Source organism: Phaethon aethereus, assembly GCF_964289735.1.
Source record: "Phaethon aethereus genome assembly, chromosome: 1".
In the NCBI taxonomy this organism is placed as follows: domain Eukaryota; kingdom Metazoa; phylum Chordata; class Aves; order Phaethontiformes; family Phaethontidae; genus Phaethon; species Phaethon aethereus.
Window position 1 is genome coordinate 60,719,084 of NC_138575.1, and position 15,802 is coordinate 60,734,885.

Below are 15,802 nucleotides of genomic sequence, written 5' to 3' on the forward strand. Positions count from 1 at the left end.
CCAAAGTCAGACCTTTTTGCAGGTTTGGCCCATTGAGGAGGCTCACAGACGTCCGAGTCTCTCACCTGTCCATCTGAAGCACTTGTTATTTCAGCAACAGCCTAGAGCTGTATGTTTCAAAAGGAAGCCCAAGGAACAAGTCCAGACGTTGTCTGTCAGCTGCGTAGCTGTTCCAGTTATTTTGTTTGAGCCATTTTCCTACGATGCAACGTCTGTCACCTCAATGTCACGGCATCCATGGTTCGCCAGGGCCGCATGCACACGCAGCGAGGGGCATGTGCTGCTCTCAGACAGGATGTTTTTCCTCCTCTCCCTGTCTCTCTCTCATTCTGTTTAACGTCTAAGCCCTGTTTGCTCACTTTGCTAGTCAAAACAGGGCTTTATTTTTCTTCTCTAGGATGTGCAGGGATAGTGCAAGTAGTTAAGAGAAGTAAGCTGTCCTCCTTCCTCAACATCAATACCCTTCTAGCCAACAAAAATTATTATGCTCTGGGAGTTTTTCTCTTATCTGCTGATGCATGTGAGGGGGTGGTGGTGTTAGTGATGGGATATGCCACCTCCTGATGTTTTCTGAGTTTTCTTAAATGCCACATTTTCACCTATGAGATTAGGAAAAGGATTCTTTGCATTTGTCTGCAAATCTGCTGGCAGCTGCCCCTTCAGCATGTGGCCTGGGTCTGGTACACACCTTGCAGCCTAATTTTTTTGCACACTAGCTGCATTTTTTTTACACCCATACCACCCTTTAAGTCCCAAAGGGGTATTTCTTCTTAACCACCAAGTGAAGTTTCAACTTCTTATACAAAAATGCTTTTGCTTAGATTAGCCCAGTAAGTGGGACAAGAGCCCTAATGTAGGTACTTGGCAGAAAACATTCTCAGTAGCACTCTCTTTGTCTGCAAATTAACCTTGGGGTTGAGATTTGGTACATTTACTAGCTTCAGCCATTGCTCAGAAGTGCTCAGAACATGTAAGATGATGAGGCAGCTGATGCTACTGGGAAGAAAGGGGACTTTCTTTCCCCTTCTTTGTTTCCGTAGATGTCTGTCTCCTTCCCTTAACCTGTGTGTTACCTCCCTCACACAGGTGACACAAAGATCTCCTTCAAGGTGAGTGCATCCCTAGCTTTGCTGGGGACCTTGAGGGAACTTGTGTAAAAGTCTTACAGTGAGACTTGGCCCAGACTGGAGGCCTTTATTAATTTAACTTGATTTTACCAAATTTCAGGGGGCTTGGAAACTAAATTCATTTTCTAAATTACTTTGCAAATAGGACATCAATGGAAAATTCAGTCACATCTACCAGCTCAGCAGGAACAAAAATTCTTTCCTGTGGAGCAATCCCCAATCATTTTATGCTCTAAACATCCGTGAAAATAATCAAGAGACCTTGTTCCGTTTTACACCCCTTCTGCAAGGCTGCCGGTCTAACCACTTCACCAACAGCACTGCCAGTTCAGCATCGTCCATGGTAACAGGGCTGTACCTCTTCAGAGAGAAAGCAGAATGGCTCACAGAGGTGTGATTGTAAAGAATCTAAGTTGCTCCTGAGATCCAGAAGATTTCTGGTATATATATATCACGTCTTATTCTCTTTGGGATACCAACCCTGCTTCAGCAACATTTTCTGTCATGGTTATTAAGTTTCTCTCTTACGGTTTTGGGTTTTTTTCCAGCTGATCCATGACAGATTGAACAGGGCGGCTCCAGACAAAGTACAGAATAGCCTGCTTGCTTCACAGATGGCCAAAGCGGAGCAGGAATTTGCTATGCTAAGCTTCTGTTGGGGTTTTGGAACCTGAAGGGAAATCAAAACTCAGCCCTACCATGGGGAGTTTTGTTGTCAGGCTGGCCACAACCCTGAATGATAAACAGTTTATAATAGTGATGATAGCGGTGATAATGGTGAAGTTCATGCTGACAGGTTGGGACAATGGCAAATGTTCGCCCTTGTACGTGAAATACCAGCACTGTTGCTTTCCCCATTGATGTTACATACTGCTGCCTCTAGATACCATCCTCACAGGCTGATGCCTCCCTCAGACCTCACTGGTAGATGGGACAGGTGTAACAGATGATCTCCCCTTTCTCCTGCTATGCATGGGGGACTGTTGGGAGACCCTTGGTTCATAATAAATGTCAGTTAAGACTGACAATGGGCTCATGCTTCCTTTGTTTAACACTCAAACCAGGTAACATGGGCATTTCCCTCTAGTCATCTCTGTCCCTTAGCAATTCTCCTTCCCTGCAGCAGGATGGGTAAATGTGCCTTGCTTTGGTTTGGCTGTGGGGCAGAAATCCAAAGGAAATCTTTGATTTATTTTGTCTCTGCTCAGGAGTGGTGGCACTGATTTCCTGCCTGGTCACTCCCCTGAGCACTTTCCTCTTACCAAGAAGGGCCCCCCACCCTCTCCCCAGCCACATTTGGAAAACAAAGCTTGTTCATAGCAGATCTGTAACTAAACCCCAACTGATCCCCTTTTGGCTCTTGAACTCCTCTCCTCCACTTTCTTAGTCCAATGTTTGTGTACACAGGCTGGCTTGGTCCTGGGTAAATACAGCAACTTCGTATTTTCTTGTTGCTCTCAGGTCAAGAAAGCAAGGTATAAGGCATAATAATATGTTTCTCTCACCTCCTTCACCAGTATCAGAACATTTTGCAAGCACTTACCTGTTACACAATACGCCACTGACATCCACTGTGTCTGGTTTTTGTTTCCCCTCCCTCACGCCAAGTTCTCTCAACTCATTAAAATCTTCAACTCGCTGGGTCCTGAGAAGTTCCCCCTTGTGGAGCAAACATTCTTCCCAAGCCATAAGCAGATGGTGAGTACCTTTTCTTTCTTCTGATGCCAGCATGGATGGGGGAGAAGCAACGAACGTGAGCTGGGCACAAGAGGTGGTGGTGGGAATGCTGGGAAGGGTCTCAGTTTCACTCCCAGAGAATTACCAGCTAAAAGGAATATGCAACAAGCAGTGCTCAGGAACCTCTTTCCTTTCTTGCCCATCCCTCTGCCAGGTCACTCACTTACGGGGCCCTTAAAATGTGAACAATGAGAACAGGCTCAAAACCAAAACAAAAATCCATTGTAAAATCTAGTCAATAAAAGCTTATCCCTTAGAGTGAGGACTCACTTTATTCAGATAAAGTGGATTTTTTTCCCCTCCTGGAATTGCTTAAAAGATGTTGAAGGTTTGGGACATGGGCCATAAGAGATGTTTGTTTCACAATGGCAGTTTGCTTGGTCTGTCACGTGGTTGCCATCCATGAAACATTTATCAGCCTGACTAGGTACTCGAAGTAAATTGGTATTTTTTAAAAAGATACTGTTTCTGCTTGTAATGCTTCCTTTGCGCTGTGGCTCTGTGGGTCTAGTCTTCCTGTCAACAACTAAACACTCAGTGCCCTGTGCAGCTCCTGGGCACCTTACCAACCCAGGTGGTCCTGGGCACCTTCCAAAGGGATCTGCATAGGTGCCTTTAGTCCTGGGGAACATGGCAAAGCGAGTGGCTTTGCTTAAAACTGATCATGTCTCTTTTTCCATGGGTTGAAAGGGTAGCTAGTCCTTCATGAATTTTCGCTCCCAACTTATATCCATGGATTAGTGGCTCTTCTTACCTGGCTGAGGCCTTGATGAGACCCTGTGTGAACCATGACCCGCCCTGTGAGCCACTGGCTGGCTGAGCTTATTTCCCATGCTTGATTGTGAGCTCAAGCCAGCATTGGCAGACTGAAGGTTAGAGTTGTCGAGATGTCAGACTAGGCCTCGAAAACATTGAAACTCCTCTTTTCTCACACAGTTGTTGCAACACTGTGGGCCAACCAGAGTGTGTAATAGGGTGTAGGTACCTGATGGTGGATATAGGCACCTAGTGGGAGCTTCAAAATTCAAAAGGAGGCCTCATTTAGATTCTTGTGAAAAATCCCACTGGTGCTCACTAGGTACCCAAATACCTTGAAATGCCAGTCCTTCATCTCTCTGTTCCAATGCTTTGTTCTCTACCTGTGCTGTGCGGACAACAGCACTTCCATACTTCACAGGTGCGTCATGAAGGTAAGTACAGCCATGAGTGCTGCGAAGCACTCAAGTAATGCAGTGGTAAGAGTTGCATTATCATTTAAAAGATAAAGAAATAGATGGTCCTTAAACACTATGTGACAGTTTGTTGCAGGCTTTTAGGGCAAATTATTTGATAAAACCTGTTGCATTTAATTCCTGCTGATTTATAAAGAGGTTTTTGTGACATATGTTGAGGACAATTGTAACTTTGTGTGACCACCACTTCAGGAATGGTATTTTTGGAAGACTTGATCGCAGTTTTCATTGTAAATATGTTAGCTAGCACTTTTAGCATCATTTTCTCATTTGGAAATCTGAATCTTGATTCCTCAGCATGTAAATGCATGTTACCAGCACAGTAGTTTGGTTTAGCAGAGCACTTATCTTAATTTCACCTATTTGTCATCTTTGTAACTGATCACCTACTTGGAGATGCTATTGCTTACTTCCAAAAGAATACAGGAACCTTTTGAAACTGTAGATAATCTCATCTGAACACAAACATTACTGTTGACATGCAAGCTTGAGTAATTAGTTTAAATCCATCACCTTCCAAACACTTATACAAATTCTGGCCAGCCCTTCCCAGATGGGGTGGTCTGCCTCACAGAGTGACTGTACATAACTTCTCAAGATCTTTTCTGGGTGCAACTTCACTGTTTCCTGGGCTGTGAGAGGCTGAGAGGGCAAGCGCTTAAGCCAAGTGAGCTCCGTTGCAGTCATCACGCCACTAAACATCTGCAAAAGTTGCTTGACCACTGTGCATCAGCTTCTCTATGTGTCAGATAGGAATATAACAATCCCCCTTTCCCACTCTTTCCTTCCCTTCCCTGGAGGCAATTTCAAGCTGTACCAGTTAGCACTCGTAAAATATGCTGTGGTCCTTTGGTGCTGACCCCCTGGAAGTGTATATGACTAGTGTTACGGTTTTACCTCTTTGCAATGTGGTGCACTTTAAGCAATTAAGTTCTCATGTAAGAGATCCTCATCCTTCTATGTCCAAAATTTTCCACAGCTTGCTTTATAAACCTCTGGATGAAACATAGAACCGATTTAAGAATCTGTTTCATTCTTTCATGCTTGTAGACAATAGAGATTTTCCTAAAGTAAATGTGAGATAAAGGAAATTTCTAACAGTAGATCCATTTTTCTGAGCATTTTAATTTAGTTGAAAACACTTTATCTGAAGCTTCCTTCTCGTGACAACAGTGCGTTTTTAAGCATCCTTCACCAGCAAACCTAAAGAAAGGACACGAGGCTCAGGCATTTCACAGCTGAAAAGATCTGAAGGATGAAATCTCTCTTCCCTTTGCCACAGGCACGTACCTTTCAACCTGCCACCCAGTGATGAGTTTACTGGAAATTACAGCAATCTGGCAACTGTTCTTCTAAGGCCCTACTGGTGCTACACAACATCCGTAATGACTGCCTTGCTCTGTACTGACCCCCTACGGCCAGTTAACATTAATTTCAAAAGGGACTTTTTGGCCCTCCTGGACCTAGGACTCCCAACAACAATTATTAGAGAGAGCAACTTCTTAAAAAGAGGGAGGGACTGCTGGAGGGATGTACTTGCCAAAGAGCAAGAATTGCCAGAGGTGGAATATCAGCTTTGAGCCCAATAAAATGGTATCATGAGAGGGAAGGAAATGAATAAATCCACTTGCAAATCCATTTGTGTACATTTGAAGTGGACAGAAACTAATATAAGTGAAGCAGAGACAGAATGTCTGTGATAGAAATAAAACCACTTTACTGTTTAGAATAAAAGGACACTATAAAAAGTGAACATTATGCAACATTACCTTAAAAGACAATATACATTCACTGAATATAAAATTTATAAATAACATGGAGGAAAACTGTAAACAGTGCTAGAAAATTTAGCAACAAATACATTCCTTCTGGACAAGTTATTTCACATGGGTTTGGTTCCCTCCCCAGGTTTCCATGACTATCAGGAACAGCAGAGCGGCTCTATAAAGGAAGGACAGTGTCAGAGAGAATAAGAAGCCAGTACAGGCAAAGCAGCAGCAAAGGTTTAGTGGATTTTTAAGATTTTTCTTAAGACAGGTAGCCCCAAAAGACACTTACTCTAAAAAAAGACAAAAAATTTTTGGCAGTTCCTTAAATTTTGTTCTGCCCTTGTAAGCTATAAAATACATTATAAGTGAGATATACTTTCAGAGACATCTGAAAGAATGGAAACTTGTTCCCATGGAGGTCTTTATTTCAAACAGTCTTTACTATAAAAAACACAACAGCATGTTTCCCATCACCCTGAGGTAGCATTTCACTCCAGCCAAATACGAATGGGATATGGTGATATATTTAGGTTTTAGAATAATCCTACCTAAAGGGCCATGTAACTCTTGAAAACATAGGAAATTTAGACCTAAAATGGCAGTTTTGCCTCATATAGGGGAGGGGAAAGTGTCCCATAAGAGGACTTTATTCAAGGTACTCCATGCACAGATCTCCTCCTGCTCTCAACCCTCTCCATTTTGGAAAAGGAAAATCAAATGCAATCTTTCACAAACCTTCAATACATTTTTCCTCTTTTTTTTAATTCTGAAGGGGAATACACACTCAAGCAAGTAAGGAAAAATATCTATAAATAAGAAAGCAAACAGCAACAGTCTACAAGTGAGCTATGCATTTTAAAAAAGTACTTTTGGTAATGTTTGTATATCTAAAGCATGGGAAGCAGGGCAAGAAAGCCCTCATCCTGTACCTGTCCAAAGGTCATGCTCACATGAGCTGTGCCATTGACAGTTCCTCTCGCCTTAGTGAGGAGCATGTCAGAGGTGACAGGAAGATATTTGTGCTGCTGCCAAGCCATTGTATGCTCTACAGCCTAACATTTTGGGGAGAACTTCACACTTGCCTCCTCACGTCTCCATGCCTGGGGTTCCCACATATTGCATGGCCTGCTGTAATGAGGGAGACAGTTTTGTCTATTGGCAGGCAGAAGTGTCTTAGCAGGACAGAAGAAAGGAGAGCAGATAGAAAGGAAGAAGTCTTTGAGTCTGATTTAGACTCCGTTCAATCTATTTAATTCTTCCCTCCTGCTTCAGGGGAGCCTTCAGTCAGGTTCTTAATGCAAACACAAGCTAAAGCTTAGCCCAAGAAATACATGTCCCTGATAGCATGCACAGAAACAAAATTAAGAAGCCTCCCAAAAGAAATGTATTTTTACTGGATTCTTCCCCCTCCTTTTGGCTCCACATTTTTAAAAGCCTTAAAAACTGTTTCTTTACACAGCAAGAGGAAAGATTTGCTACCAAACCCCCACCCCTGCCTGTCTAACTGTCTGCATCTCAGAAATATTTTACCATCTGCAATATAAAATGGGAATATGCTTCATTTTCTGGTAATGCATCTGCTGGTTTGTTGTTTACAAAGCACAAAGCTACATTATATCCTACTTAGGGATACAAGTCCTCATAGCATTAGAACGCAAATATTTTCACAATAATTTGAGTGCAATACTGTGATGTCTCAGCTAGCTAAATGAATCAGTGACAGGTAAAATATGCAGAGCTGTAGTTTAATGAAAATTCAAATCAACACTTCACTGCATCGAGGGGCATTTTCATTTAGCCTTCCAAAGCCGTGCAAAGTGGCTGCTGCTCAAAGAGACGTCAGCTTTGCAAAGTCTCCTTGAGCATGAGGAGGGCCATCTCCAGCGATGCCAACTCCACATGACACAAACAGCAAGGGTCGCGAAGCTGGCTCCACTCTGCCCTTAGTGACCTTCAGAGATTTTGTCAGCTGTGCACAGCTCAAACAGAGATTGCTCCACTGTGCCCAAAGCCCAACCCCATTCTCTGCCAAAAGGGGCAACATTCTGACCCATCACCTGATCCTATGATGGGTGCTGTGAAGCACCCTACTTTCCCTCTCATCTCCAACCCATATTTTAGGAGTAGTCACAGGGAAGAGGACTTCTGAAAAGTGTTCCAAGCCTGAATCACAGGAAAATCCAACAGACTTTCAGTGTCTTTTGTGCTACGTTGCCACTCACAGCAGCTGGGAAAAAAAAACACAGCAGACCTAGGCACCTCTTACATCAACTCCTTGAAAATGCCCTTCAAAGCTCATGTTAAAAATGAAGCTATGAGCTTTTTACTGCAACAGTTCATCTAGTAAATGGGGCATTTCAGGGGGTGTATATCTGTCAGAGCTCTGGTAGCAGGCAAGGAACCTAAAAACTCACCAGGGCCCATCTCAGACACCTTTTCCTTTCCATTTGGCAAAGAGGGCCTAAACAACTCTCCAGTAATTTAGGTCACTGACTGTAAAATGGTGTATTGCCCCAGGCTGGAATCACTGCAATACTCTTTCCTGCTGGTGGCAGCTCTGCTTTGTAAGTGGAATGAACTGAAGATATATGGAAACTTAAGATAAATAATCATAATAATACAAAAACAAAGTTAAGCATAATCTTCTCCCTGCCCAAGCCCTCCCCATCCAAAACTCAGTCACCCATTTTGTCAGCACCCCTTCTTCACCATCATTAAACTTAAAATACTTTTATTTGATAAGAAAAATTATATTATAGTTTTCTTAACAAAAAACAAAATAGAACGAAAAAACTTCTCCAGTCGACAGCAAAGCACAAGACAGTAAGGCTCCTCCTCCCACATCACTGCAGGATATGGTAAGAGCTATGCTTAACAGTGCCTAGAGGGAAACACAGCACTTGACACAGAAGGAATCCTCTGGGCAGCTGAAATTTTATGATCCCAGCCAGCACTTATTAGGAGACCACTTTCCCTTGCCTAGCCCCCACACACACTTCCTTTCACTATACAAACAAATGCAGCTAGTGTAGCTGCAGGGAGGAACTGTGGCACAAGGAGGTACAGAGGAAACAGTGACTGTAGCCACCACTGCAGAGACACTGGAGCTTCAATATCTTAAAAACAACTCACTGACTCGGAATGTCAATCTTTCTGTCTTTAAAACACAATCATTCTTTTGTTTATAACACCAAAAAAATTCCACGTCCTGTCAAAAATAGCTTATGTCATTATGTGTATATACATCTTAGTTCAGCAAAACACTATTTTGGCAATAGAGAATTTTTTTTTTTAATAGTAAGAGCTCTAGCAAGTCTCCCCTTTCCCTCTTCCATGTGATTGATTTACAGCTGGTATTGTTGCATCTGTTTGATTTAAGGTGTTCGCAAGCTGGTTTTACTGGTGAAGCTAAACTGGAAAAATTTCAGGGGCCAATGCTGCTCACAACAGGATGGCACAGCACTTCATCTGCTCTGCTGTAGGTGGATTTACCTCCCTGAACACAGGGGATGGGACTTTTGTTTTTTAAACAACAACAAAAAACCCCCAAAATACTCTGTTTTGTTCTGGGGAAGGCCAGAACTTCAGATGTGCTGTTGCATTGACACTGCAACTGAATTAGCTAGGACAATCAGTCAACAATGCTTTTACCAGATGATGTGATCAGACATACCAGGTGAGTTCTCCCACTTCTGGAGTCAATCACATTGCCAATCTCTCCCATAGAGAAAGATTTCTTTTGGACGTCATTTTTTCCAAAGTTTAGGCTGGGTTTCTTTTCAGTTAGTTTCATTTGCCAATCTGATTAACAAAACCTGTTTTCCTTCAGATAGATTTGTCTAGATACTTTCAGCACTTAGTGTATGAGGAAGGGTGACGGGAAGCCAGGACATAGAAGAATATAGTGCCTAATTGATATACTTTTTAGATTTTTGTTTTCCTAAAAAAATAGAGATTGTATTGCTATAGCTAATGATACGTGTAAGAGAGCATGAGCTCCATCTTTTTTCTTTTTTTTTCCTCTCATTTTTCCCTCTGGTGTGCAAAAGTAAGCTCCCAAATGTTGTCTGATCAAAATGAGTGGTATCAAAAAATGGAAAAGGTCATTACAAATTCAGTAAGGTAGCACAGACTTTTTTCTTTTCTTTCCTTTTTTTTTTCTTTTCTTTTTTAAGCATTTGAAGTGCTAAAATTTGCATGAAAACAGGCACTAATTTCATTGTCATCATCATGATCTGGTAAGAGTTAGTGTCCAAAGGAAGATCAGCCACAAGTAGGGGAGAGGGGAGATAAGGAAGGGGTAGCGTGCTCAGGGATCTGTGGCATTGATTATCGTTTTATCTGGAGGCGCCCATCCTCTATACCAGCTGCAGTAACCTTCCACCCTCTGGATGCAGGCATAGTGCTTCGCTTGGTATCCGGAGTGGCCAAAGTTGGAGAGCATGTCTGTCCAAATACACTCATTCTTGGAGGTGGCAAAGCAGGGCAAATAGTAGCAGGGCCTAATCTGCAATTGTAAAGAGCAATCAGGTAAGGTTACATGGAAAAACAACATTATATAAAATGTCTTTTTACCAGAGACAAGGGATTCAAAATTCCACTCCCTCAAACCTTGCTTATTAACCCAAAATTCAGCCTCAGTTCAGTAAGCATGTAAGCGTGTGCTTAGATTCACATACACAGGTAATTCCAGAGTCAAAAGGGCTTCTCAGGTGCAGAAAAGTTGAGCTTCTGTCTATATTTTTGCAGGCCTGGAGCCATGAGCAAAAATCTTAGTGCCAGTGCCAGGCTGTGAAGTTTTAAACACTCAAAATGTTTACACAGGAAAAAAGCTGGACATATCTTGCCAAGCCTCTGGCACCTGATTTCATTCACCTGCAAATGATTCTGCATGGATTCTGAAAGCCTTCCCCAACCCCAATTAACTCCAACAAGGCATTTAAAAGGCATAGACTCCACATTTTTATTTGACTGTTTCTCATCTCAACACTAAAGCTGAGCTTTACTTTTTCCCTGTAAAAACTGTTGTCCTCCATTTCTTTTCCTGGCTGTTCACCAGCATCATTGGTATTACCAGCCAAGGGAAATGGAATTCTAGGGTCTGAATGTCTTAACACCACGTAATTAGAGACACACATACCTTGCATCCACAGCCCAGATGATAACGATGATTCAGTCCTTTACGCTGGGACAGAGTCAGCCGGTCCCATTTCTCATACCAATTGCAAAGGCCAGTGTAAACCTTTCCTTCATACACACGGCCTTGAAAACAAGAGACATGGTCACAAGTTAGCACTTCTCAGCTCAAGCACTTTTCTCGTTTCCTGAGATTGCTAATGCTCTCAATATGTTTGGCTTCAGTCACTGCTCAGCAACTGTTTTCTTTTTATTAACTGGTTCAGGAATCTCTCTCCAGCAAGATTACAGCACTTTTGTAAGTTAGGAGTGTTGTGCCGGCTGTAAGCACCAGCAACAACATGCAGGTGAGTAATGTTGTCAAGCTCTTCTCAACAACAGAGCAAAACTAAGTGAATTGACAGCTTCCCTAGAAGCAAGACTTGGCAAGTGCCACATCTCTATCTCCTTGCATCCTGCCATCTCAGCAGCCTGCATTTCTCCAGCTCATTCCAAAAGTTCCCTGTGACAGACATGCCAGTTCAAGTATGGACTGACAGCTGTGGACTCTCATATAGTGTATTTGTTATAACGTGGCTGTGTATAAGAGACACTTTAGGAAAGAGAGGGAAATCTAGAGAGTGAAATGACTCCTACCATTAAAGAATACTGAACACCAAGATACTCTTGGCTATCTTAATTATTGGGAAACTGCGTATAGAGCCGTGTACACAGCTGCCCATTTCCTTAGCAGATGTACGTATAGAACAGAAGAGGTTTGGATTACAAAGTATACTGTCCTTTACCTGTAATCAGATATTGGTACTTGTTGACCTCCAGCTTGACTCCACAAAGACTCTCAGAGGCTTCTGTGTAGATGTACTGAACATGTGGCATTATCTGGAAGCCCCTGTACATCTAGAGAAACAAATAAAAATGCTTTAAGTCATCTCAAGATAACAACTTTTCACTTAGATTCTTTACAATCTATGTTCCTGGACTGTGGTGACAAGCAGTGACATTCTAGCCTTTACAAGGGTAAAGGACTAATGGCACTAGCCGGACTCTGATGCACATCTTCCCACCAGATCTGCTGATAGAGAACACCCACCTCTTAACAAGCCATTGCAATTCAGCACAGGGACCACTTTTCCCCACTCGCATTAGTTACAGTGAGGCACTGAGTGAGCAAAGCACCAACACTGGAAGCTCTGCCAACATCTGGAAGACTCTTTTTTCTTTATATAGCTCATAATTAGGGAGAAATTAAATTACTTCAAGTTTGGAATCTTTCTCCTTCATGTGATTTAAACAATTTCTTTTGAACTAAGGGATTTTTCTTTTAAACAATGACCCTATTTTCCAGTGCTGCTGCTGTAAGAGTTTCAAACTTTTGGCGCTTGATCTAAATCATCAAGCCAGACACTTCCTTCTCAAACACCTAGCATACGCAACTCCTGCTGACCTCAGCAAGGATTTGATGTTTCTCTAACTAAATGAATACAGAAATAGAATTCTATCCCATCTCCTAAAATTAACCTGGTATTCATGGGCATCATAAAGAAAATATCATGTATACATAATTCCTCTATGCTCCTTCTCCTTTTTCATAACCTTTCTTAAGTGGAAGCCAACATGCAGTTCAGTTTAATTGAAATATGAACCCACAGATATACTGGCAGTTGGATTCAGTCAGAAATTAGCATGTGTCCCTGTCTGACCTGACCCTACCACTGCAATTTAGGGAAATGCACGCCTGTTAGTAGCATAATGAAGTCTGCACATAGCAATGAAACAACTACTGCGTGTGTACATTTGACCCAATAAAACGTATCCTAATTTTGAAACACTGAGGATGATTTTGCACCAAATTTCATCTTTAAAATGTGGTTATCTTTTCAAAGTATTCAGTCTCTCTTCCCTCCCCACCAACTGTATGAATGGCCAATGTTTAAAAGTTAAAAAATAGGAGTCAGAGAGAATCACAGTCTCAAAGCATTTCCCAGACTATTCTCTCTGTCAGCTTTATTGATAGAGAGCCCATTCGCATTCAGTTTAACTGTAAATATTAAAGTGAAGCAAAAGAGGGGAAAAAAAGTCCCAAACAATCCCAGAGATATAGATCCTTGCTGCTGTGTCATCTGAGCAGTGCATTCTCCTCCATGCTGTATTCTATTTCTTGAAGTCCCCTATTATCCCAGGGTACGTGTCCTTATTTGTTCATCTTTCACTATTCCCCCCCTCCTTTAAAAACAATAAACCTTTTTCTTCTACAAAATTAATCTGTGCTATTCTTTCTTGTGTTAGGGGTCTGATTCATACCTCTATGAAGTCAGTGAAAGGATGTCTGTTGATTTAACGGATTTTACGCTAGGCCCAGATACTGCATATGAAAAGAACAAAAAACTACTACTAATCCTACTATGCTGAGAGGTCAAACTGTCTTCTGGGCATCCACGGAATGTCTGCCGGGTTTTTTTTTCTCTTTATATTACCCCAATCAGCATAATCTTGTAACAGTATCACAACTCAGTAACAGCACTGCTGTGTACAGCAAAACACATGCTAAAGGCTCTGCGTTTTCCAGCCTTCCTTCTACGCCCAGCAAATGTGCAAGGAAAGCATTCTTTTAAATTAATCATACTATACCAACAGAAGCTCACAGATCATGTTTGGAATACACCATTGTGTCCATAAGTGAGCAAAGTCTTTCAACAGATATGGAAGAACTGAACCTTGCCTAATCTCTACTCCATCCCTGCAATTTTCTTCGTATGGCATGATCTACTCAGATTTTCCAATCATGCTCAAGATAGTTGTAGATCTAGGTTCTGGCACAAGCATACTGTCTGTCCTTAGATAAGTGAGTTAGCCCTCAGTACACTTTTGCTCCTCCTCCTGTAGAACAACTCTGCCTTGCTTCACAAGGGTACTGTGATGAAAGGCATATACAATAAAGATCATGTGTTCAGACCCCATTCTAGTGTGCGTCACACCAGGAAGCTATGATAACAGTATATAAGCCGATAAGACTAGCTAAGATAACAGCCGGGGCTGCCCAGTCTCTCTAGGCAGTGCATTATCTACACTGCAGACAGCTGTATGCTGTGCATGTGCAGTACAAGTGATTTGTCATTCAGAATTCTAAGCTCCAAGTAGTGCTATAAAGTCTATATGTGCATGGGCATACTTTGAGCCCATTTTCCCCCTTGCAGAAAGGGCTCTAGACTAATCTAGACTAATCACAGCTACACTAATCAGTCCTCTGAGAAGGTGCTCAGGCCCTTCCTACAGGACCCTTACAGTCATCACTCCTCACATCTTCTGCACCACCAAGCTCAGCATGACTGCCTATGAAGTAACTAGTGATGCTGAACTGGGGTCTGGTTTTTGACTCCAGGACCTAACTTCCTGTTCACATTACCATCAGGGACAGCACTGTCAGGTTTGCTGAAGGAAGCGCAGCCTCTCAAAAAACACTTCATCTCACCCCTCAGTGACCTGCATCAATGCTACCAACTTTCATGCTAATTGACCCGGTGTTGGGGGCAGGCAGGGTCTGCCTCATCCTCTGATGACTAAAGAAAATTCACCATGACCTTGGTTCTCAGGGGAGAAAAAAGAAAATTTGGCAAGGGGGAATCTTCTACAGATGCGTTCTTTCAAAACTAATAAAACAATACCTTAAGCATTATTTTTGGATACAGAAAATATCCTGGAAGTGCTATTAGACCAGTCAGAAAAAAAACAACCATAAAGCTACCCTCTGTCCTAACTGCTACCCTCCGAGTCCTCCTGTCGCCACAAACGTGTATTTTCGGAAGCATAATGACAGGGAACAAAGTATTAGCAAGCATCACATGGTGGTGCCTGCTAGTGCTGCTCTATTTACAGCTGTGTCAGCATTCCCCTTAGCAGCCCCCATACTGCCTCAGAAATGCACATGCAAATCCTGTGGTGCCTCCTGCTGCATGTTTCATTTCACCCTGTAATACAAAGTTCCTCCCTCTATCCTTCTCATGTGAGGTTGGACTAGATACCAAGACTTGGAGTCATCTTGCCTAACCTTCAGCTATCTAAAATGTAGGCACTTCATATGAATTGGGCATCCCCTCTAGTCAAACATCAAGGACAGGCACCTCCAGGATAGCTCAGCCCACCCTAAAACAGCTGTCTACAACTGGTGGGCTGAATTACACTTTGGTGGTTCCTGTCTCTCTCCATTGACAATCACGACAGCAGGAAAGACTCAACATCTCATTTTAGTCTGTCTGAAATTAAACTAAATTAATCCCACCCCGCTTCTTTCCCCTTGGGACTATCAGGTTTCACCCCTTAGAGTCATTTTACAGATTAGCAACAAACCAAGGAAAGGCTCCTTTCTCCTGGCAGCCTGTGCAGAGTGCTGCCATGGTCAACCAGGAATGTTTGTGTACATGGAACAGAAATATCTTATCTCCTCATTTCCTTTGCAGTTTCCTGAAATGGGTTTGGGCCATTCTCAGAATGCACTGCAGCATCACAGAACATGCAGGGGTTACATCAGTTATGTGCAGATTTCTGACACGTGATCTTGAAATATTCTTCAATTATTTGAGACAGCAGTAGGGGAGGGCAGAGGGTGCTTGAAAAAGCACAAGGCCTTGTCAGCCAAAAACCTGAACGCTAGAAAGCCTGGCATTATTCTGTGCCTGTGGGCTGACCTTGTGCTCCAGTCCAGGCCTCAAGCTGGTTCAGTGGTGAAATTCAGCAACGAGTTCAGGAGTGTTAGTGAGAGCAAGAATCAGCCACAGCAAACTCCAAGGAACCCATGAAAGAAATA

General features: G+C 42.5%; 2 protein-coding genes across 3 annotated transcripts in view; one reads left to right on the forward strand and one right to left on the reverse strand.

Moving 5' to 3' along the window:
* Positions 1 to 15,802, forward strand: part of SYN3 (synapsin III) — a gene marked incomplete at both ends in the record, with an annotated part of 182,874 nt that overhangs the window by 43,988 nt on the left and 123,084 nt on the right. For both annotated transcript variants that reach the window (XM_082013648.1, XM_082013649.1), the window contains one exon: positions 2,736 to 2,825. In XM_082013648.1, coding sequence (XP_081869774.1) covers positions 2,736 to 2,825 — 90 coding nt within the window. The remainder of the gene's footprint in view (positions 1 to 2,735; positions 2,826 to 15,802) is intronic.
* TIMP3 (TIMP metallopeptidase inhibitor 3) overlaps positions 9,586 to 15,802 on the reverse strand; it is a gene marked incomplete at its 5' end in the record, with an annotated part of 38,224 nt that continues 32,007 nt past the window's right edge. The window contains 3 exons of the mRNA XM_082011303.1: positions 9,586 to 10,372; positions 11,006 to 11,127; positions 11,787 to 11,898. Coding sequence (XP_081867429.1) covers positions 10,175 to 10,372; positions 11,006 to 11,127; positions 11,787 to 11,898 — 432 coding nt within the window. The 3' untranslated portion in view covers positions 9,586 to 10,174. The remainder of the gene's footprint in view (positions 10,373 to 11,005; positions 11,128 to 11,786; positions 11,899 to 15,802) is intronic.